We start from the raw sequence: 23,420 nt of genomic DNA, 5'->3' as shown, positions 1-23,420 counted from the left end.
GACTGCTGCCCACTCTAGTAGTTTTAAACCCCCACACCCCAATTTTCCAGTGCAGATTAGAAAATTCAAGGGAACTTGGCTGCTATAAGTAAAGCTACCTTTGTTATATGTAGCCCCCTTTGTCCTTGAATAAAAACTTTTGAATTGAATAGACAAATCTTTGGATTTCATCATGATATATTGTGGGTTATAACAGTTGTAAAACTAACGTGAAGCTAAATTAGCACGCATTAAGTTGGCTTGCTGCTCTGAACTGGCCGGGGAGAACATTTACTGCCTATGTGAACATATTTCATGCAAGGCTGGACTAAATTAACATGACAAATTATTATGATCTGCTCAGTCTTGCTCTGCTAGGAGCACAAAACTGTATTAACCCCTAGAGATCTCTACTGCTCAAGAAAAAAAAGAAATTTTCCACATGTGGGACTAAAATGCCTCTAACCCTCAAATTCTAATTAGAATGCAACCATGTACACAGTTTAAAATACTAAAATGCATCATTTTGTTATTGATGAAGGAAAAAATTAAATGACTATTCTCCTAAAGCAAATCTCTAGGCTCAGTAAAGGTGGACCGGCAAAGGCCTACAGCATGACATAATCACTTTCCACATAATGGTCACCTTTATCATTATCCATGACTTATTTAGCCAGTCAGTCTGCACCCGCTTATTTGGTTGATTAGAACAGCTAACTACTAAAACACTGCCGACAGCTTTCCCATTACATGACACCACACCCAGGCCCGGATTCCTTGGGGGGGGTATAGATTTTTGTCTGCAAAGCCACAGAAAAATGGCATGGGATTACATAAAGAGACAGAAGGATTTGAGTCAGCCTACATCCACAGACGATATGTGGTCAGTTTTCCAAGATGTATGGAACAATCTACCTGCCGAGTTGCTTCATAAACTGTGTGCAAGTGTACATAGAGGAATTGATGCTGTTTTGAAGGCAAAGGTTGGTCGAACCAAATATTGATTTGGCTTGTCTTTTGTTAATTTACTTTCCATTGTGTTAATTGATAAACAAATTCCCCCTTTAAAGCTTTTTTTTTTTTTTTTTTACACCTGCCTAAAACTTTTGCACAATACTGTAAATCTATAGCAAAAAAAAAAGAAGCAGACATGATGGACCACTAGACCATTGCTGCCATCACTCATGTTTGTACTTAACAAATACTGACCTTCAGATGAAATACTGTTAGTGTTGCACTGATGGTATCGTTGGGAAAAATGAGCCAAGATTCTCTCTCGCTCTTGTGTCTCGCCCATAAGAGCCAACTCCTTCAAAAACATCCTAAGAAAAAAAAAAAGCAAATTGCATTATAGGCCCGCAATGCTAGAGTATATTAGGGAACTACTGTGAAAGGCTATAATAAAACATATGTAGTATATAATAACACAATTTCTTATGTTTTACTAGATTTTTCATCAACACTAAACTTGATTACATCTTTAATAACATCTATTCCCAATCCTTTTGTTGCTTTCACCATAATACATAATGAAAAACTCAACAGGAGAAGTGGGATCTCTAGTTATGGCCGCAGCAGGAATGCAGGCCTGGGAATTCATGCACTTCTCATTATCGGAGTCCCCAAGTTACAAAAGAAAACACTAGATTAAACTCTCCAGCATTCATCAAATATGGACTGGTACTTTTATGTCCACCTAAAAGTCTTCCAAACTTATTGCTATTGACTCATGGGAACAGAAACTAATCAAGCAGGAATTCTGCTTTTAAAACTTACCTTATGTGATGTCTCTTGCCGTGATCATCTTCTTCCTTCTACCCATTTTCAGTAGTCCCTCCAGTGCTGGTGCCGGTCCCTCATCCAGCGCAAACTTCTGTGTCACACGGAGTCTGTCCGACGTGCACATTCCAGGCTGCGTGCATTCACTGACACTCTCCTCCTCTCCCTGCCGGTGACATGACCTGTGCATGCGCCCACCCACATCATCCCCCTGCACGGTCTTTCGGATCTGAGTAGTGCAGCCGGGAGTGAGCGGTGCAGACAGAGGTAAGTATATGCAAAATAAATTCAGACTTTAATTCTACTTTAAGGTCAATAGCCTAGATGGATATTGCAGATATGTTGCATATCCAATAATTAATCTGCATGTTTTAATTTCGGGCAAGGTGTTTTAATGGGTCATTCTACCTAAAATGGCTATTTTGGTTTTAAGTATCTGAGCTTGGTTTCTGTAGTATGCACACCTGCTGTTGCCTTCATGGTAGAATCCCTTTCTTCTTGTTGATTTTTTAGACTGTATATTATGTACAGAACAGACACTAAAAACGCCAATGTGGCTGGGAATAGAGCTAGAATCTGTGTCAGGGATGTCTCACTGCCAACGTTTTCAGTAAATATAAAAAGCCTTTCTTATCCTACCAGTCACTTCTTTTAGAAAAAACGACCCTTTAAGGGCCGGCTCATACCACAAAGTCTGCGTTCGGCCTCTGGAACGAAAGCCGTCCGGCTCCCTGCGTTCAAGGGGAAGAGGGAGTGTGTCGCAGTGCATTGAAGTCAATGGCACTGCAGCCACGCCCGCTGCCCGCACTCAGAACGCAGGCACATTAGTGACTCCATTTTGGTCCATTGCGATCAAAAATAGTGCTTGCAGATAGCACTGGGCCAAAACGCAGGCACTAATATGCCTGCGTTCTGGGTGCAGGTGATCGCACTCAGGCCGAACGCTCTGGAATGCAGACTTTGTTGTGTGAACCGGCCGTAACAATGAAGTTTTGGAGCTGCAGTGATACTTCTCTATATGTTGTTACAGTTACACCACAACTGTGTAATGATGTTCGAGTCTGTAGACATGCAATTATCTTCTAGTGTTGTTTAAGGGCCCATTCACACCACATCCAGATCATCTCCAGACCAGACCAGATTGTTTCCAGACCCAAAATGCATTTTAATGTATCCGTATGCTATTTCTGGCCTATGTTTACACCAGACCAGACCAGAAAAATACTGCATGTCTCATTTTGTCTGGTCTGGATTGCACTGGAAAGCATGGAAACGCATCAAAAACCCATACAAATGCATGCAAACGTACTGGAGCGCACTTGAAAGCCTATTTTGGGCTAAAAAAAAGGAAAAAAAAGTTCCGGAATGCTGTAAAATTGCGTTTAAAATGTGGCAAAACTCAATGCACTGCGTTCCAGATCAGGTCTGGAAAATGGTGTAATACTGCCCTAACTATTGACAATACTTTACCTTATTTGTGTATTACTCTGCTGTATATCCTTAAATGATCTATGAATTGGTGCTGACACTGTCCATCCTTCTGGAGGGTGGCTACTTTTGCTCCCCATGGTTCCTGTGTGTGTTGTAAATAAGCCACCGCTCCATGCACGTTCCCATGATAAACTATAATCTCAATACAAATTAGTGACCTAAATGTGAGATTGTAGTCCATCACAGGAGCGAGTTTGGAGCGGTGGCTGTTCTGTTAATAGGTATTTTTAAGATTTAACTCCCGAGTTTAGTGTCACTTGAAGCTGAAAATATATACAGAAATAAGAAAACTGTCAGCCTCAAGGAGGATCTATCATGCACTTTTAAAGAAGGAATCCTCTAACAGCTTTTGTATCTAAAAAGATGAAATCAACTGTTACTATGAATTAAGAATCCTAGAAGTGTCTGCATATACCTCTTCCTGAGCTCTCTATGTTCCAGGAACACATAGGGGGGAATTTATCATGACTGGAACAGACAAAATCTGGAGCAGCTATGCATGGCAACCAACCAGCTTCTCTCTTCAGTTTGTTCAGTTAAGATTTAAAAATGAAAGCTGATTGGTTGCCATGCACAGCTTCTCCAGTTTTGATAAATTCCCCCCATTGTAAACTTTAGCGTCAAACTCAAAGATTTGGAATAACCCCATCAATATGGGGCTTGGCTCATTGCAATAATGAATGTTGGCTGGTCAGTAAAAGGGAACCAGGAAACTAAAGCTGCCCGTATACCTTGCGATCATCGGACTAAACTTTTTCGTCCGCTGATCGAAGCTTTGTTCGATTTTCATACGGCGGCCCTGTCCTGCCCCGATTATCGCAAGGTTGAATCAGCAGTAATTAAAAGAAAGCACCTGGACGAATTGCAGTAATCGACCGCACATATTTTCGTCTGCGCAAGAGCAGTGTCAATCATACGAATTGTGACGTACAGAAACGCCACCAACCTTGCGAAAATCATACGATCGACTGAAGTTTTCTAACCTGCTGGTTAGTCAACAGTCGATCGATTGTACAGTATTTGCGGTTGTACACTGCCCATCAACCGTACAAATATCGGACGAAAATGCGATCGCATACGAAAAGGTGTATGGGCAGCTTAAGAGATCTCCCTAGCTATGTAGTGTGCAAATTACAAAATTGGTTTTCAAACATTTGGATGATAAGCGTCAGGGGTATATGAAAGATCTTCCTTGTCTTCTGGGCTATGCGCTAAGGAATATTTATTTACCCTCATTGCACCAGCAAAAGCATCTAAATAAAGCTTTTATTTAGGAACATTTGCATGTATTGTTTATGTTGCTAATTAATAACAGGGGTTCCAGGCCCAGCATTTGGGTTTAAAGCTAGAACTAAATTTAGCATCTGGGTCTTATTCATACCTGCCATTTATTTCCTGTTATGTGTTATAGGAAACATCTAAAAAAAAACAATACTTGTGTCTAACAGTAAACGCATTTTTAAAAAAAAACTCTTTATTTTCATTTTGACAATTGAACAATGTAATAAGACGTAAAAAAACAGTCAACATAGAAAGAAGACAAGTACAATCAAAAGGTGCACAATAAACACCGCCAACCCAGACCTGGAACGAGTGTCAGTAATGTCCCGCCACTAGCAATAGCTAAAGATAATAGCTAGAGATAGCACACTGTACTGCAGAAGCTGAACATCCGGGTGAGGTCTATCGTAATGGAAAAGGTGATGTGCAAGACAGGAAAAACAAAAGACTCCACCCAAAGGTGAAAAAAAAAGATAGACAGGGGAGAAGGGGAGAGAGAAGGAAAAGGGGAAAAAGAGGCGGGTACAGGGATAGATAGGGGGATATCACCAGTTCACCCACCCTGCAGCTCCACAACCATCAATACCGACTGTCGGTCCCCATTCAAGTTAATTAAGATGAACCCTCAAGGTCCTCAAGGAGAGGTGCACAGCTCAGCATACTCCTGAGAATACATAAAGTCATGCCAATAAAACCAAGGATTACTGAAACGGTCGTCCCTGTGATTGGCCAAAGCCAGCAGGTCTTCCATGTCCCTATTATCATTACTCTTTTTACACCAGAGCTTGATCAGTGGAGCTGTGATAGGTTTCCAACACAAAGGGATTCATGTATTAGTTGCATTCAACAAGTGAACCAGAAAGGACCTGCAATATGTTTTTGATGGATAGTGGTGCAAGGTGTAGAAGGTAGGCTCCCAACTCATCCCCAAGGGAGACCCCCGTCAATTTATAGCAGATCTCCATGACCTGATCCCAAAATCCTTTAAGAACAGGGCACGACCAAAAAATGTGCAGTAGAGAGTTCTCCTGTTCCTTACATCTCCAGGAGAGAGCAGAGCACTGTGGGAAAATGTTATGTAATGTCTTGGGGTCTCTGTACCAGCGTGAAATAATTTTAAACCCTGTTTCTTGGATCTTACTAGATATGGATGTCTTATAAGTAATCTGCAGTATCCTGTACTTCTGCTCATCAGTAAAGGAGATCCCCAGATCCCTCTCCCATTTTGCTAGATAAGGCAGGGAAAATTGATCGGGTAGGTTAGTCAGCAGATGATGTGTGAGAGAGAGACTGTGTCAGATTGGAGCAGGATCCAGACACAGTTTTTCAAAAGCCATGACAGGAGACAGGTTTGTCAATCGTCCCAGGGAATGGGTAAAAAAATTTCGAATCTGTAGGGCCTTCCAAAAGGGAAGCTGAAGGTCCGTACAGCAACCTATTTCAGACAGAAGACTATAGCCAGTAGAGGACCAAAAATGATGGACTGGGTAGGAATCTGACAGAACTAGGGGTTTGAGATCTCCATGTGACAAGTCTATGGGCAATGCAGGGTGACCAAGAACTGGAGTCAGGAAAGAAGGATATTGATCCGAAAGAAGACCACGACTATCCAATCTAAAGTCATCCAGGGTCGTACCAATAAGCAGATGAGTACTGGCACCCACAATATGTGACCTTTCCAGCCATAAAAGCCCCCCAAGTGGGATTTGGGAAAACCCCTGCTGTAACTGTATCCATCGCTTCCCTGATCCGGTTCTATACCAATCAAGGACTTGCGCGATATGCACCGCCTTGTGAGCCCATATTAAGTTACTAAAGTCTCTGCGCAATTGTATGAGGAAAAACACAGGAATACATATCGCTAGAGTTAGCAGTAGATAGAGGAGACGATAGAGGAGACGAGGGAGGATATTCATTTTCAGGATGCTATTCCGTCTGAACCAGGTAATATGTCCTTGGACCACCTCTTTAGATCCTGTCGCACGCTAGCCAAAAACAGTGCAAAGTTGGCAGAGGAAATATCCTCTAGTGTCGAGGTAAGGTATACGCCCAAATACCTGATATGATGTTGGGCCCATTTAACCCCTTTGTGACGGGAGACGTACCACTGTACGTCCCGCCACAAAGTGCCCAAATGACCGCTCACGTACACTGTTTGAGAATCAGCGGTTACCGTTCATTAATGGATGCCTCAGTATAGAGGCATCCATTAATGAAAGAATTAAGCTTTTTCAGACAGCCGATTCCTTTCAGGAATCAGGGGTCTGACAGTGAGAGCAGAGCCATATTTGCTGGTATATATATCGGGAAATCCCGACGTATACCGGCTTTTTCCCCCCTAAACTTTCAGCAATACGAACATTTAGCTTCTTTTGCTGAAACACTGTTGCCCGCTCCTGATCGTTGTGGGAACGATCAGACAGCCTTTAGTGACATCTGATCCTGTAATGCTGCAAGATCAGTGCCACTATGGTTATTAATGGCTGTTCTTAAGTTTGAAGCAGCCTAATAATAACCAAAAATGTATTAACTCAATTATCAAGCAGTAATAGTGAGATTAATTCACAATGACTGCTTAATATAATTAAATAAAATAAAAATGCAAAAAATAGTGAAAAGTGTAAAATAAATAAAGTGTAAAATAATAAAAATAAATGTAACAAATAAAAATGATACATTTTTATACTATCATTAATATACAAATTAACCCATTACAATGAAAATCTGCAGCTGAGCTTTTATTTTAATTAATATAACCCCCTCATGTCGGCAATGTTCAAAGTATGCTGCTGTCACTAAGTGTGACACTTAGTGACATTGTATGCCAGGTGACCACTTTTAGCTTTTAGAGAAAAAATATTTAAATGTTAGGTTTTAGTTTTAGGCTGAGAAGTACAAAAACATTTCTAAAATCCTAGGAATGTGAGGTTTTTCCAAATAAAAGGACAAATAAATGAATGTAATTGATGCATTTTTCTAGCTGTGCTATTTTTCTAAAAAAATACTACTACTAATCTACTACAAATTAAAACTGGGGAAAAAGTGATTTTTTTCAAAAATGTTTGTTTTGTTTTTTCCTCAATTTTAGAATGTATTTGTCCTAAGTGAGGCATTAGGTACACATATGTGATCTAAATATATAGCCCTATCTGTCCTCTAAAAAACAATATATAATATGTGTGGGAGCACTTTGTAAGAAAGTATATTACTGATGTGGAAGAATCACACAACAAAAATGTCAAAAGTGTGTCAGTCATTTAAGAACAGAAACTAAAAACAAGCTCAGTTATGAAGGGGTTAAAGGAAAAATGAGGCTTGAGAGCTTTGAGGGTCAAAAACAGGACATTAAGGCTTAAAGCTTCTGACTTGTGAAGACTGATTTAAAAATTAGAGAGGGAGCTAAAGCGGTCCAACTCGCTGATTACACATAGGAGCGATGTGGTAAGATAGGTCACAAAGAATAAAAGGTTGTCTTCATAGCCGGCCACCTTATGCACAGACCCTTGCGAAGTGAAACCTGTGATGTTCGAGTGGGATCTTACTTGACAAAAAAACAGTTCCAAAGTGAGAATGAATAAAAGCGGTGAAAATGGGCAACCCCGGCTCGTTCCATTTGAAAGTATGAAACCATCTGAGGCGGTATCATTGATCTGCACCGTTGCCAAGGAGCTAGAATAAAGTTTACCAACGCAAAATTTCAATGTATCCCCAACGCCCACATATCGCAAAGTGGTTTCAAGAATGTCCAGTCGAGCCTATCGACTGGACATTCAAAGCAATGTGAGCAAAACCCTTAATAAAGACTTTCGCTGGAGAGTAAGTGGTATTGGTTAAAGAACCACCAAGGCTGTAATTTGGCACTTGATTGTACTCAAGGCTAAATGTTGATCCAGACCGGACTGGAGGAAAGATAGGATTTGTCCCACAGAGTACTTTCTGGGATGGAAAATCGAAATTCCTAGCCTCACACCAAGCAAAATAAACCTTCCAGGTGCAATGATAAACTTTGCGAGAAGTCAATTCCCTGGCCTTCAAAAGTGTAAGGATACCGAAGCAGAAACAATCAGGACCTGGGTTTCAACAGCCATGCCATGAAAACAAGCGAATGAGAAGCAGGTTGGTAAAATGGTTTTTGGGACAGAAGGTTTGGAAGATCTGACAGAGCCCACAAAGAGTTTGCCAGGAGTCTAAAGTGCTCTGAGTACCAAGTACTCATGGGCAGTTCCGTGTAATGAGAACCCCTAGGATGCCATCCATCTCGCTCCTTTGCAGCAGGCAAGAAGGGAGTGGATCAGGGTGAATAGATCTGACGGAGTCCCCAGAGCATCCACTGTGAGAGCAAGAGGATGCCGGGAGACAAACTTGCTCAGTTTGTTGTTGAACATGGAGGCCAGGAGGTCCATGTTTGGCACTCCCCACCAGCAAAAGAAGTCTTGGAACACCTCCATGTGAAGAGACCACTCTCTGAAGCCCAGACACTGGACTCGTGAGCCACCAGGCAAGGACAAGTCTGATTATGGGTTTCAGGCATAGGCCTTTTTGTCCCATGCGGCCAGAATGTTGAATTGCAGAAGTTTGTTGTGAAACTGGGCATATGGGATTGCCTTGAAGGAGGCTACTATTTAGCCCAAGATCCTCACAAAACATAGTATTTAAAAGGTTACTCAACCCAGTAAGATAAATATAACTAAATTCTACAAATTGTGTCAAATAAAAAACGGTTCTTGTCTAATCCCGAGACAAACACTGAAAAAATGGCAAGAATTTTTACACATGGTCCTCCAATATATGGGAAACATCTTTAAATGTTCCTATCCACTCTTCATAAAGCATTCATTACCTATATATAGTATCTATCTTGAATACATACATTTGCAAAATATTTATGATTTTACTAAACCTCATAATTATTATGCGTTTTCCCAAAAAGCCAGCAAAACAGTATTATTCGATATGATGCCAGCATTTTGTGGACTGCGGATATTTAATAAATATTTATTACAGTCATTGAAATATTTATAGAGAATGGGAATGCATTTGTACCTTTAAATAAACATGATTCAAAAATCGGGAAAACATTTTAAATAAGTACAAATAAATGACAAAACATCATTTTGAAACAGAGGTCATGTAGGTCTAGCCTTGTTATTTCCATCCTGCTGTAGGAACAGGTGGAAATTTTAACATATCTTTATTATTTATCACAAGTTGATGAGGGCTCTGCTTCTCTTCCACACTACTGAGAAACAGACTTTGTTATTGTCACTTATTTGTACTTAATATCGAGTGTAGGAAATAACTAGTCCTTTTTTTGTGTGGAAATTGTAGAATAGGAGACTAAATAGGCAAGATGAAAATAAAAAGGAACCCACATGAAAACAAATTGTTGCTATTGGTGAATGTCTACACCAATAGCTTAATTGGTAGGGTCAGAATAAAAGTATTCTGGTCTTAGCTGTAAAATCTAATTCTTGGAGTACATTACAGGAAATAAGTAATTCATTCTGCAATCAATGGCTTATTCAGTCTGTCTCAGTTTTGTAGGAAGTAGTACACAAGTGGATCACAGAAGACAAAGGGGAGGGTCTAGTGTCCTGTGATAAATTCCAAGAAATTTCATACACCAAGAGTCATACATCACTGGATAAAGGAAGTTAATTCTAGATAAAATGGGACATCCAAAAGCAGCCCAACAAAAGGGCATGTGACACAACAAACAGCTACAAGCCCCATAAATATATAACAACAAACTTGTACAGAGAACTAAAATAGAAGGGCCAAAAAATAAGGGGTCCTTCTGAAGAACTTGATTATCAGAAACTGGCATCTGCAGAGGCCTTAACTTCCGCCTGGTAAAACTTGGCAAAATTGTGAACAGAGGACCAGGTGGTAGCCTTTTAGATGTGGGATACTGAAGCCTGATGCTGAATGGCTGAAGAAGTATGATTCTAGTAGAGTGAGCCTTGACCAGGAGAGGGGGCAACTTTACCCTTCAGCTCAAAGTCATGGAGATAGTCCAACAAATTAACCTAGCTATAGTGAAATGAGAATCCAGCTGCCCTAAATGGGGACCCTCAGACAGAGAGTACCTCAGGAAGAAAGGAGGCTCTAGGCTTCAGCACTAACACTATCCTTGTGGATAATTTAAAAAAAAGGCTCTTTACAGGTCAAAGTCACCATTTCAGAAACATGCCTGACAAAGTTATGGCGAGGAAGACAATCTTGCGAGTGAGTAGGGTCAGAGGGATATCTCTGAGGGGTTCAAAAGGTTGCATCTGTAAAGCAGATGAAACTAAGTTGAGCTCCCACAGAGACACTGGAATGCAAACAGTGGGGAAAACATGAGCAAAAGCAGTCTCTAGAATGGAGTTGCCAAATCAGAAATTCCTAGCTTGACAGCACCTGAAAGGCCTCTTTCCTTTAGAATCTGGGCTTTAACAGTCAGGTGAAAAGGCCAGCAACCAAGAAGCAGGGTGGCACAACGGTTCCTGGGACAGGAGGTCTGAATGATCTGAAAGTGCCCACAGACCGTCTGCCAGGAGAACTATTTCTATGTACCACAGTCTCCTGGTCCAGTTGGGAGCAATGAAGATCACCAGAATGTCCACAGTCTCGGTCGTGTAAATTTGTCAAAGCAGAACTGATTACACAGACATTAACCCCGAAGTTCCAGGTATCCTTGGTCCTGGTGATAAACTTGTCTACGGTAGTTTGTTGTTGAATCTGGACACCACGTGCATTGGTAGACCTTGTGTTATGTGGACGTGCTAGCTTTCAAGCAGGTAGGAATGAATGAGTCAGAAAGACCACTATCTTTTAGAACATTGGCTTCAACAGTCATTCTGTCAAAGCCAGCAACCACAAAGCAGGGTAGTAAGCTGTCCCTTGGAACAGAAGATTCAGACAATCTGGAGAAGTCCACGGGGTGTTTTAGTGGAATTTTGATATTAACTCATACTCTTCATGTTGTATATTCATTTGCATATGCATTATACATAATATTATGTATTACTTAAAGTTATTTAGTCCTAGAAGTTGAGCAGCTTTATACAGACATATATAGATAAACCCTAAGAGCATACAAGACACACTCGGAACATGTGCACCTGTCCAGTCTATGTGCTTGGGCTGGAATAGAAGGAGACATAGTGTCTAAGGAATGTTAGATTTATGGCTAGTTGCAGTGAGGTAGGCCTTGGCAGCCAATAATATTGTAACATACAGTATATGGTTGTATTGTAAAGTTTCTTATAAAAATTGGCCTGCGAGCCTTTATTTTGTGAACTTGCTTATGCCTGTTCCCTGCTGCAGCTGGTATCATTAAACATGCTAAATGATGCTTCTGCCTGGTCCGACCCTTTGCAATTCCGCTTCAGTATCTAACAGGGTTCTGATAAGATCGGAGTATCACATGCTCCTAGGCCAGTTTAGTGCCATGAGAAGTAATGCAATGTCCTCCATCTCAATCCTGTGGAGCAGAACAGGAAAGAGCTTTAGAGGGGGAAAGGCATAATCTCATGCTGATCCTAGAGCCACCAGAGCATACATTGTATTCACTAGTGGATCCTTGAACGTGGAGACAAACCAGTGCAGTCTGTTGTTGAATCTGGGGGCTAAGAGGTCCACATCCAGCATCCACCACCTGACACCTCAGGGTGAACAGACCATTTGTTATCACTCCAAATATTGTCAACTAAGATAATCTGCTTGCCAGATGTCCACACCGGGAATGTGGATAGCAGACAAGGTTAATGTTCTGCCCAAGACAGTATCTGTTCCACTTCTTTTTCCACAGCCAGACTGGTACTGTATGTCACTTCTGTGGTGTTGCCAACTGCAGTCAAGGAGTTCAGCATTAATAGAAAAGACAAATTTGCTCAGAGCTCCAGTATGTTAATAGGGAGACAAGCTTCCTCCTGACAAACCTGCACCCAATCTAATCTTTTTTTTTTGCATGCTGGCTGGTGAGTGTGCCTGGAAACTTTTTGCTGTTTTACTGTTTGAAGCCCTTCCGTGTGCACCTTGCTGTAAAGCTGGTAATTAATTGATGAGTGCGTTTGCCAATTGTTTTGCTTGACTGATTTGGTGCAGTGACGCATGGGGGGTGTCAGCTGCCATTGTGATGTGCGGGGTCCTTTGTGCGTACCTGTGCCTTTAAGGGAGGTTGGGATTCCTCCTGACAAACCTGCACCCAATTTAATCTTTTGCCCATGTGCTCCAAGATGGAGACTCTGATAGTTTAGAGTTAGGACAGCACTATATGGAGGTGCCTTGACGTGGCTGTGCGGTTTTCACATTTTATGCAGAAGACGTGTATCTAAACCTCTGCTTTTAACCTTAGTGGTTAGACAGGTTGTTTTGCATGCTGGCTGAACTGGAAAGTGAGCTGAATTGGAGAATTAAAAAATACGTACATCCTCCTAGTGTAATGAGTAGAATGAGAGCGCCAGACCAAGAAAAGTTTCAGAGTCCAAAATCTTTAAATCACTTAACTGATGGCAGCAAAAAACAGTAGATAGCCAATGCGTTCTATTTCAATCTGCCAAAGGCAGCACTGGCTTTCTTTGCATTTTAGCTGTCCTTGCTGGCATTATTACTGAAAATTGGTCTTTTCACCTGTGAAAGCAGTCAGCTTAGAAGCCATCATTTGAATCCATCCTAAACGTTATTATTTCTATTCAGCCCTGATGAAGGGGGAATTGTAGCCCCAGTAGTTGCTAGTTGTTTTTGCTGTCATCAGTTGTGTGATTTTGGTCTTTAAACTTTTCTTGTTCTGGCGCTCTCATCCTACCCGTTACTTTTGGATTTCTCGATTTGGGCCCTAGCCCCTTCCCTAGGAGTCTCCCGATTCCTGCAGAAGAACTGCCTAACCTAAAGGGCCTCCTAATTCCAGCAGAAGAGCTGCCTAACCTAAGTCATTAGGCTCAAGCAATTATTCCATCCCCCTTCTCTGATAAAATTCAAGAAAGATAGCAATCCAGCGCCTCATTTGCTGCTGTACATCCTCCTAGGACACCAGCAAAAATAGATGCATTATGGAAGCAGGAGGGTTATACGTGGCTGGCCAACAGCTTTTTTGTTTTTCATCCTTAAGGCAGTATACCAAATATTTGTAAATTATACTGATCCCGTGTCCATTGAATAACAATAAAGTAAGGTTTGCATATGCAGGAGAGGGGCAGGCATGAAACTAAACCTGTTGCTTTGCCCTGCCTTATCATAGCACAGGTTCCCTTGTAGAACTCCAGTCACATTTTTTTTTCTAGTTTTCGATAGAGTGGATACTCCCATTTTGTCAGTGGAAAAGGAGTAAAAGTGTGGACACCTGATCACTATCCTCAAACCAGGAATATTTTTACTGTGGGGAGATTTTCTCCCACTTTCTGTAGTGTAAATGGAAGAAAAGTGAAATTTCCGCAGAGGGGACACAGAGCAACACAAATCTGACAGAAGTTCTAAAACTTTCCTATTCTATCCAAAACTAGCAAGGTTTTTACTTTTTGTACAGACCTCAGATATTGATAGTTTTAAAAAAAATGTTGAATTAAAGTGTGGCTTGCCAGTTCAGGCAGCTGGAGGGTTAGTTGGTTGGTACAAGCTCACTGTCCATTAATGAGATCAGCTGGTTAGGCTTAGCAACCACAGATAAAATAGTGAATATGTGTGAAATAGTGGGACCAGCAGCTGAAGCATTCAAAGCACTGTGAGCTAAATGGTGAGAGTGGTAGCTGGTCCAAGCTGCAGAAGAGAGGAGTATACAACTCTGTACTTCTGTTCATTTTAACATAACCCATCCATAATGAGGAGGGCAAAAAGCTTTTTTGTCTGAGTTCCTGTCTAAGACACAGGTTTTGTATGATGCAGCAAAGATTAGACTAGGTGCACGTGTTACAAACATGTGCATGGCATAAACCACTTATTTATTGAGTTGAAATTATGTGAAAGTATTGAGAAATTCTGTTTCCCTTTATATCACTTTTCCAAAGCAAAATTAATAATACTCTGTTGCTGACCAACTCACCCCAGTTCTTTAATTTCCACCTTCAAAGCAGTTCCTCTAGTGATACAAAATACTAATAACTTTCAAAGCAATCACATATATCCATTTTCCTTATATGTATCTGCCAAATGCTATGGTTACCAGTAAAAACAACTGTGTAACCAGACAATGCTGGGTCCTCTTTTCTCCCAGACCCCATAGCAAGCACTTGTCTGTTGCTGTGATAGCTATGACTACTACACGTCCCTGCAGTCTGTAGAAGAAAGGCGCAGCAGAATGAGAGTAAATCCACCTGAGCTAAGGAAAACATAAAGCTATAATTAAACAGGGATGCAGTCCATATCATAAAACATTACATGTCTTTAGGGGACCGCGTCTATGTCCTTATGACCACTTGTCCATGCATGATCTCTAATGAGGTATCCATGCACTGAAAACAAAACGAGCAAAGGAAGGAACACCATACAAACCTAACAAAAAGGGCTGCATTAATTTAGATATATTTTATACACCCAGAGTACTACCAAAATATCCCCTCTCAATATCTTAAAGAGTATCTATGGTCAAAAACTAAAAATAAATATGTTTTTCTATACTGAATAACCATAGCTTCTATCCCATGCCTAATAATCATATCGATCTAGAAGTTTGTAAACCTACTTATTGAAGATACCTATAGCAGGGCTCAAAATTTCCACTCGTGCTGTATGTGTGCTGTGCTGTGTGCGCGTTGTGCCCTGTGTGTGTTTGTGTTATGAAGGGCAACTGGTGGCGAGTAACTTCGAAGGCCTGGCTAGTAGCTCAGGACCTGAAATTTTGAGCCCTGCCTATAGGATGTATTTCCTATCAGCCCTGCGAATATGCATTTCCTTGTGTCACCACTCTAACTAAAAATGCTGTCTGAACTACAACTCATTGTCAAAACTGCACACGATGTAACATTAGCATTGCTTGCTGGAATAAATGTATGATGGTATATGTAGTTCTGAGAAGCTGAGATTGCATTACATCAAGCAGCAGGGAAAGAAATGCAAAGCACACTGGGAATCCAGGAAGTTATTGAAAGTGATGGGCAGACGGAAGGCAGCATTAACTACATAAAAGGTTTTTTTTCAAGTAAGCTTTGATTGCATTTTTAAAAACAAACAAATATAGTATGTATTGCTATTACAATGCTGGACTAAAATGTGACTAAATATACAGTTATAATATTTATAGGTGTGCCAACAGGGCTGAATTCCCATCAATTCAGCCTATATGCAGACAACATTTTGCATACCTATTTTACACACAACAGGTCATTAACTGGCTCTGAATATCATGACAAGGTGTAAATAAGTTTATATCACAGTATTACTACTGATGATGGTAAACAAATGTGTGGCTAATAACTATAGGTGAAAATGGTTATTCTTAGCCTCTGCCCACCTATATGGCCTATACTGGCCTGCTGTGCCTCATGGAAATCTGTCCCAGCTTGTGGAAATTAAGATGCTGTGAGTTATATCACATTTCTTTGAAAAGGAAAGAGGACATGTAGCAGCAGCATCATTTTATATTTGGCTTCTCAAAATAAGAATAAATCTCAAACAGACAAACCTGAGGGCGTGATCCAGAGTCATTCCAGTGAAAACGAAAAACTTCAAATATTCTTCTGCGACCATCTTACTGAACTCATTGCTGCAAATGAAAGCAAAATAATGACTGGCCTTTTGGTCGTATAAAAGGAGGAAGGCACAAAACATCTGCACATTTCTAACATGGTATACAACCAAGTTTCCAAAAGCACATCAAGGCAAGACGATGTATTGTAATGAATGTGAGGAAGTGATGTGTTCCATTGACAATCATAGCAGAAAACCAAATCCTAAACACATCAAGAAACAATTATGAAACCTAGTCTGTGTAGGCAATGATAATATTTTAACATCCTTATTGTTTCTACTTTTGCTTGTTTTACATTATTTTAATATTTAATCTGCAGGGAAGTAACACAGTTTACACATCACGGACACCTTGGTACAACCACAGTAAAAGCCCTAAAGCTTTTACAATGCAAACAGCACTTGGGGTTCCCTTTCAACTGCTACTACTGTTGTTTTATGTAACTCACATTCACTAGTCATTGTGCCACCTGGGCAAAGTCTGCCACTGTCAGGTACTCACAGGAAACCTAGAATATATTGTTCCTGCTAGCTTTTTGTTTCTGTCCTCTGGCACATTTCATCATTGAGTGCCTAATTCACTTTTACTGCCATCATTAAGCATGGCATTATATTACCAATGGGCCCATTCTATTCTACAGCTAGGTCAAACTGCTTTCTAAAGGGCAAAATATGATCAACAGTGTATTCTTTGCGGACAATATGCAGCAGCAATAGACAATATGTCACCCCTACAAACTGTTCTGGTTGTAACATTCCTCCACTGTACAGGTGTGCTGTTGTTCCTGTTCATGGCAAGATTTGAAGTGATTCTGATTAATGTCAACAGGTCAGAGGAGATAGATAACATGATGTTGTTCTAAGTTTAGCAATGACGTGAAGAAGCTTCTGGACCTCAACTGTTTTGAGCAATATGACTTTCAAGTGAACCTGTGGCAGACTTTGGACATTCATGTATTTATGTATTATGACCCAGCACTAAATTAGTTTTAAAAGAAGCACATATTGACATTTTTAACAGCATGAACTGTGGAGTAGTTCATCCTCAAATACACAGCAGAAGACATCCAAGTTGGCTCTCTCAACAGCTTAGCTCACCCTGCCCCCTCCCCAGCAGTGACTTCCAATCACTTATGTAAATACAAAGCAAGTACTCTGGGACGAGGGAATATAGTGAGCTGGGCTGCTGAGGGAATAACTTGAATGCTACTTCTGCTGTGTTCACACCAACCACAGTTCCTTTCCGGTCCGATTAGGGCCGGCACGCACTGGATCGCATTGTGGCCGGCTTACTTTGTTGTGGGGCAGGAGGGGGCATGGCGGTGCATTGAACTCAATGGTACCGCAGCCACGCTCTCCGTACGCAGTGCAATCGGCCGCATGGGAAAGTGTTGCACATCAATGCCTGCGTTCCGGTCAGAAAAAATAGTGCTTGCAGCATTTTTTCTGACCTGGAACACAGGCATTGATGTACCACGCGTTCCTGTGCAGCCAACTGCATTGCACCCGAGGGCGTGGCTGCAGTGCCATTGAGTTCAATGCACCGCTGCGCTCCCTCCCGCTCCACAAGAAAGTGAGCCGGCCGCAATGCGATCCAGTGCTTTCCAGCCCCAATCGGACCGGAATGCAATGTGGCTGGTGTGAACTAGCCCTTCAAGAACAGTTGTTTCACAGTGCCTTCTGCGATAAGACATAAACAAGGGTTTGTTCTAAATCTCATTTCATGCTTGTTAGGAACAAGTAAATGCTGGAATGTCCAAACTTTGCCACAGGTTGACTAAGTAAGGCTACTTCCTCCCATAGCTTATTACTACTGTACTTAGAACATAACTCATAACCCACATTGATTACTAAACTAACAAATTTGAACTCAATAAAACAAACCTGATCTTTAAAAGTATTTGCTAAAAAGACTGTTATGTTAACAAAGTACCAGTGTTGTCTCTGATGACAGAAAGCACTCCAACATCATTCTACAAATACTGTTCTTACAGGAAATCTTTTTACAAATGATAGATGTTTGATATGAAAGTTGGTGCACTTGGAAAGTGTATGCTTGCATGCAACCTATAAATGCAGACATGAAGTACTGAAGAACTGCTGAAGTACAACATTGGGGCTGATCAGAGATGAAGTCGATGTGTCACCACATGAGAGATACTGGGTAACAGATCTTTGTTATATATAGTTCTTACAATACCCACACGTACTTCTTCCCTAGGTGCCTTGCTACATCAGCTTTCTTGAACCCATCAAGATTGTAAAGTCTCTTTGCCAAGCGTTTAGCTGCTTCCTGATCTGCCTTATGCCCATTGGACAAGGTGTCTGTGCTTCCTAATGCCAGTCGTTCAGTGCTGTCCATCTCCGATTCAAAATCTGATGCCATATTGCCCAGAGGCGGTACACTACATGAAGAACAAAAATGATAACTGTAGTGAAAACAATACTTTATGTACAACAAATAGCACAGTTAAGAATCCAAAAAATAAAAGGAAAAAGGCAACATTTGATCACTTAAGATTCAAGACATTTACCATTTAAACATTTAGCAATTTAGCATGCCAGTGAAATAGCTGACTTTTGACTGAAACATTTATTTTAAACTCACCATATATACTACAGTCTGAGTGTGCAATCTACTTTAGATCTACTAAAAATTAGTACAAGTTGAATGGATTGTTTGTTCGTATGTTCTTATGTTTATTAGCTTTGGAAAATCTAAATATGATTGGACAGAGATTGTTCAATCAGGTTGCTTGCCTGCCAGCACAGCAAGGACCTTGACCTCCATTAAAGCAATAGCAGCATGGCTTGGTCAAAAACAACCCCCAGCCCGCTAATTGGACACTAAAGCAGCAATAGAAAATTGATGAATTAATAATGTACATACGATGAAGGGAATTTATCAAAACTGGAGCAGACAAAATCTGGAGCAGCTGTGCATGGCAATCAATCGGCTTCTCTCTTTCATTTTCAAATCTTAACTGAACAAACTGAAGAGAGAAGCTGATTGGTTGCCATGCACAGCTGTTCCAGATCTTGTCTGCTCCCGTTTTGATAAATTCCCCCCAATATATAAACTAGTATCGGTATCAGGGGCCTATATCGGGCATTTTCACGAGTACTTGGAATGCTGAAAATGCCCCGATTCTTAAGACCGATACCATTCCTTTACATTTTTAAACCGCAGCAGCTGCCTAAGTTCCCACGCTTGTGGGAACTTCAGGCAGCTTGCTGGGGACCTGGCAGTAGCTGTCCCTGGCAGTGCCTGTCCAGTTCTATATCTCCTCCTTCCCGATGCAGACACAGCCATTGTAAGCCCAACACCGCACAGTACAGCCCCTGAGCCAGCACCTGCCCGTTCAACTCCCAACCCACCATTTTAAGTTTGTGTTCTATCACGCCACCCACCGGCACCCACCGGATCAGCATAACCACTTCCCACAGAGCCCTGGAGAGATCCATGCGCCGCCTGTGTGAGATTGTAGCCTGCTGAGATCTGTATTCAACTCTGGTGACCTGTTGTGTATTCAACTCTGGTGAGAAACTGCCCTAAAATCATTAGTTTGTATTGTTTTAGAAAAAATGTCACATGTCCCTTTAAGAAAAAGTGTGGGAAAGTACTTGGTCTTGAAAAAATGGTATTTGGACATCCCTAATATACAGTATATATATATTATACACAATTTAAGAAAGAATATTATCAGTAGTTAGGTGCATGGGAAAACATATTTTCCAATCCAGTAAATATCATCTGTTGCAAATTAAATATGGTGGTTTGCACAGCTTATTTTTTCTAAAAAAAACACATACAATATATAATTATCTTCTCTTTAAAGGGGGTGTTGATGAAATGTTTGCACTTTCCAGTTAATTGCAAACTGTAGTTAAAAATGTTTGCTAGGCTTCCAGGTTTCCATAGCAACAACATAATCTACTTCAACTATGACTATTATCTTGCATTCAGTAAAGAAAAAGTCCTTGGAACTTTTAGCTATTAATAAAGTCACTGAAAACAGCTTCAAAAATGACATTTTTTTTTGTGAATCATTCCAACGTGCATTGATGAAACACACCTACATACAGTACACAAATGAAGGGCAGTGAGAATGACAGTACACTAGTGATCTAATAAAAAAAAAAGGTGTGCTGGCCGCGATGTACTTGATCCTGTGCAGCCGGATCTTAGCACGGAAAGCAATTTGGCCGGCCGGGACACCATGTCTGACCTACAGCTCTGCAGATCCTAATATTCACAGGATTGCTGTGGAGCCAGATGGAGTTCTGAGTCCCCCTAGAGCCTGCAGACACTATGGAGAGATGTCTAGTCAGGATTGAAAGTAATGATCGTACAGCTGAGGTGCCATTAGCATACCCCGATCTCTGCCCAAACCGACACATTGCCTGTGACAGCCCCTCCCATGTTATGTGACTTTGATTCCTGAAAATATCCAGCATTGCGTGTTGTAGGTGTGTGTGAGCTCTCATTAATGAAATAGTTAAGCTTTTGTAAAAGCTTCTTTCTTTCATTAATGAAAGAATGAAGCCGTTACATGCAAATACGGGACCGCTAAATTGCAATCCCGTATTTGACAGCTAAAAATAGCAGAGAGGCAGCAGAGTGACTCACCTCTCTGCTATTCATTTTGACAGCTCGATAGCTGATGTTTATGATACATTTCAGGCACAGAGATACAAGAGATACAATGTATCTGTGTCTGAAATGTATCACTTCTGATCATCTGAGCTAGATCAAAGACCTTTAGTGAGATCTGAATCTGACATGCTGTCAGGATCAGTCTCTAAGGTTATTATTAGCTTTTCCTAAGTTTGGAGCAGCCTAATAATAGCCAAATATTAAAAAAGTTAATTTATCAAGCAGTCAAACTAGCTCAGTCATGAAGGGGTTAAAGAGGAACTTTATCCTTATACATTAAGGGTACCTTAAAACTGACAACAAAGGCACCGTTAGAAATGTTTGGCAATCAAAAATGTGATGACATTCTACAAATAGATACTTATAGATAATTGCATGCTTTTTATTCGTTTACATACTTTTTTTTTTTCTTTCCCTCCCCATTCTTTTCACAGTGGCCATTTTTACAAATGGCAGGTTAATATATATCCATTTACTCCTATGGCATATGTGACTAGGACATGTGACATTGCACATCTCAGTAAAAAATGGCTTTTCCTGAGATCTTGCAAGATTTTGCAGTTTAAAGATGAGATTTCCAAGCAATGCACTGTAATGTAACCTTCCAAGGAAAATCTTACGATTTTTGGCAGGTTTTCCAGCGTGCTCGGAAGACGAAAGTCGTGCGACCTTACAATAGAAGCGGTTGTAAGTTCGACAGTCGCACAATACTGTTGAGATCCACACAGCTAGCTGATTGACAGCGTGCTCTGCCTATTTAGAGGGGGAATTTGACAGTTACTGCTCTCTGCAGGGAGATGATCGGAAAGTGAGCAAGCGACAGTATAGAGATCAATAGAGCCAACATAGCAGTGCCGTCCGTCCGTTTTTCTACTACGGGCAGACGGCAAGAGGTTAATTATCACACCTCGGCTCTAACTATGAGGATGAGTGAAAATCACTCACCTCCTAGTTCTCCTTTAAATGAAAACAATTCTGGGTTTATTCAATAATTTTTGGCATATCGATTCTTAATGGTAAGCATCATGTGGGGCATGGCAGGGAAGTGTCCATTGTTTAAACACCTCCCATTCATGGTCGTTCCTGTTCGTCCGGGAGTCTTGTAGGAGTGGGAGGGCATCTTAAGATGTCCTGCCCCTCCTCCCGTTCATGCGTGGCGCTCAGCGCGCACACGAGTGGAGAACTGTTACCAATGTATACAGCCAGCGATGGCCGTTTACATTCAAGCAATCGGGCATCTCTAGAGACGCCCGACCGCTTGCAGTAGCTTGCACTGACGCCCACCCCCCATACCTCCACTGCCACTGCCGGTCCCAAGATCCGCTGTGCCCGGTGCAGCTGGGACCGGCACGGCGACGCTGTCAGTGGAGATCAGTACACGATCTCCCTTTGATTTCTTATCTGTCCCCGAATGCAGGTACATGAGATTGGAGTCCATTGTGAGTGGGAGCTTGGAGTGGTGGCTACTTTACAACTTCCACAGGGACCATAATGAATTAAATAAGATAAAGATTTTAGTGCAGAATAACACTTTTGGTAGTACCTTTTTATCGATATCTGTGCCAGAGGGATTTGGTTCCAAATGAGGGACATTCCCTCCATATGAGGGATAGTTGAGAGGTATGATATAGGCCACTGCAGAACTCTTAAAATCAGAGTTTTTTAAATGACTAAAAATGACTTTAAATGACTAAACAAAAATACAGTGAAAATGCTAGTTAGACAAGTATGCGGCTTTGAAACCATTCAGTGTTATGTCCCTGAACTGTAGGAACAGCAAAAATAACACAAGAGCTGGTTCACTTCCTGACAATTGTCCAACTGCACTAGCTACAAACATCTGATTTGACAATCCACTGGTCAGTGTCATCTGGCGCTATTTATACAGTCGTGCGTATGTGCCTGTGTTTATTTGAGAGGTTGCGAGTATAACTGTGTGGGTGAATGTAAGAAAACACACACACACTCATCCCAGCTGTTTTCGGATTGGGTGGCTGTGTGTAACACTATGACACAAGAGAACACAGTGCTTTGACATATGCTGAGTAATGTTTCCAGCTGCTGCTATTTAGAAGTTAATCCCACAGCTGTCTACTGTCTGTTGCACCTATTGCACACAGACCTAGGAGAATCACATGCTAAGCACTGCCATTCCTGATGCTCATTACAATCCGCATTCAACTCTTACTGAAAGACATTACAGAAAAATGCAGCTCTACATAGATAAAATCCATGGTATATATGTGTTACCATCTGCAACGCCATATCCATTGCCAATATTTCAGACATTTGATACTGGATGCAAAGAAGCAATGACTAAGGGCCAATGGCTTTCCATACCCTTTGTTTATCTTAACAGATTCATTATTTTCCCCCTTTTAATCCTTGCATTATATAAAAACAGAGTTTCAATATTTGCCTGCAATGCTGCCAAACTGTTTTTTATGGACAACTGCAGCTGGGAAGTCAGCAATATGCCAACCTAAAAGAACCTAAACTGCATTGATCAGGGAAAGCGATGCACCAATATAAAATGTATCCTCTGGAACATTCTGGGAATTAGGGAAAA

General features: G+C 41.1%; 1 protein-coding gene across 1 annotated transcript in view; it reads right to left on the bottom strand.

The window, feature by feature from the left end:
- PSD (pleckstrin and Sec7 domain containing) overlaps window positions 1-23,420 on the bottom strand; it is a 158,943-nt gene that overhangs the window by 114,875 nt on the left and 20,648 nt on the right. The window contains exons 5-7 of the mRNA XM_018554566.1: window positions 18,405-18,599; window positions 16,130-16,210; window positions 1,189-1,301 (exon numbers count right to left, since the gene is read on the bottom strand). Coding sequence (XP_018410068.1) covers window positions 1,189-1,301; window positions 16,130-16,210; window positions 18,405-18,599 — 389 coding nt within the window. The remainder of the gene's footprint in view (window positions 1-1,188; window positions 1,302-16,129; window positions 16,211-18,404; window positions 18,600-23,420) is intronic.

The sequence above is a fragment of the Nanorana parkeri genome, unplaced genomic scaffold (genome assembly GCF_000935625.1).
Source record: "Nanorana parkeri isolate BGI_ZX_2015 unplaced genomic scaffold, ASM93562v1 scaffold165, whole genome shotgun sequence".
Taxonomy (NCBI): Eukaryota; Metazoa; Chordata; class Amphibia; order Anura; family Dicroglossidae; genus Nanorana; species Nanorana parkeri.
The sequence above is the reverse complement of the archived record's forward strand: the minus strand, read 5'-3'. Positions and strand labels throughout refer to the sequence as shown.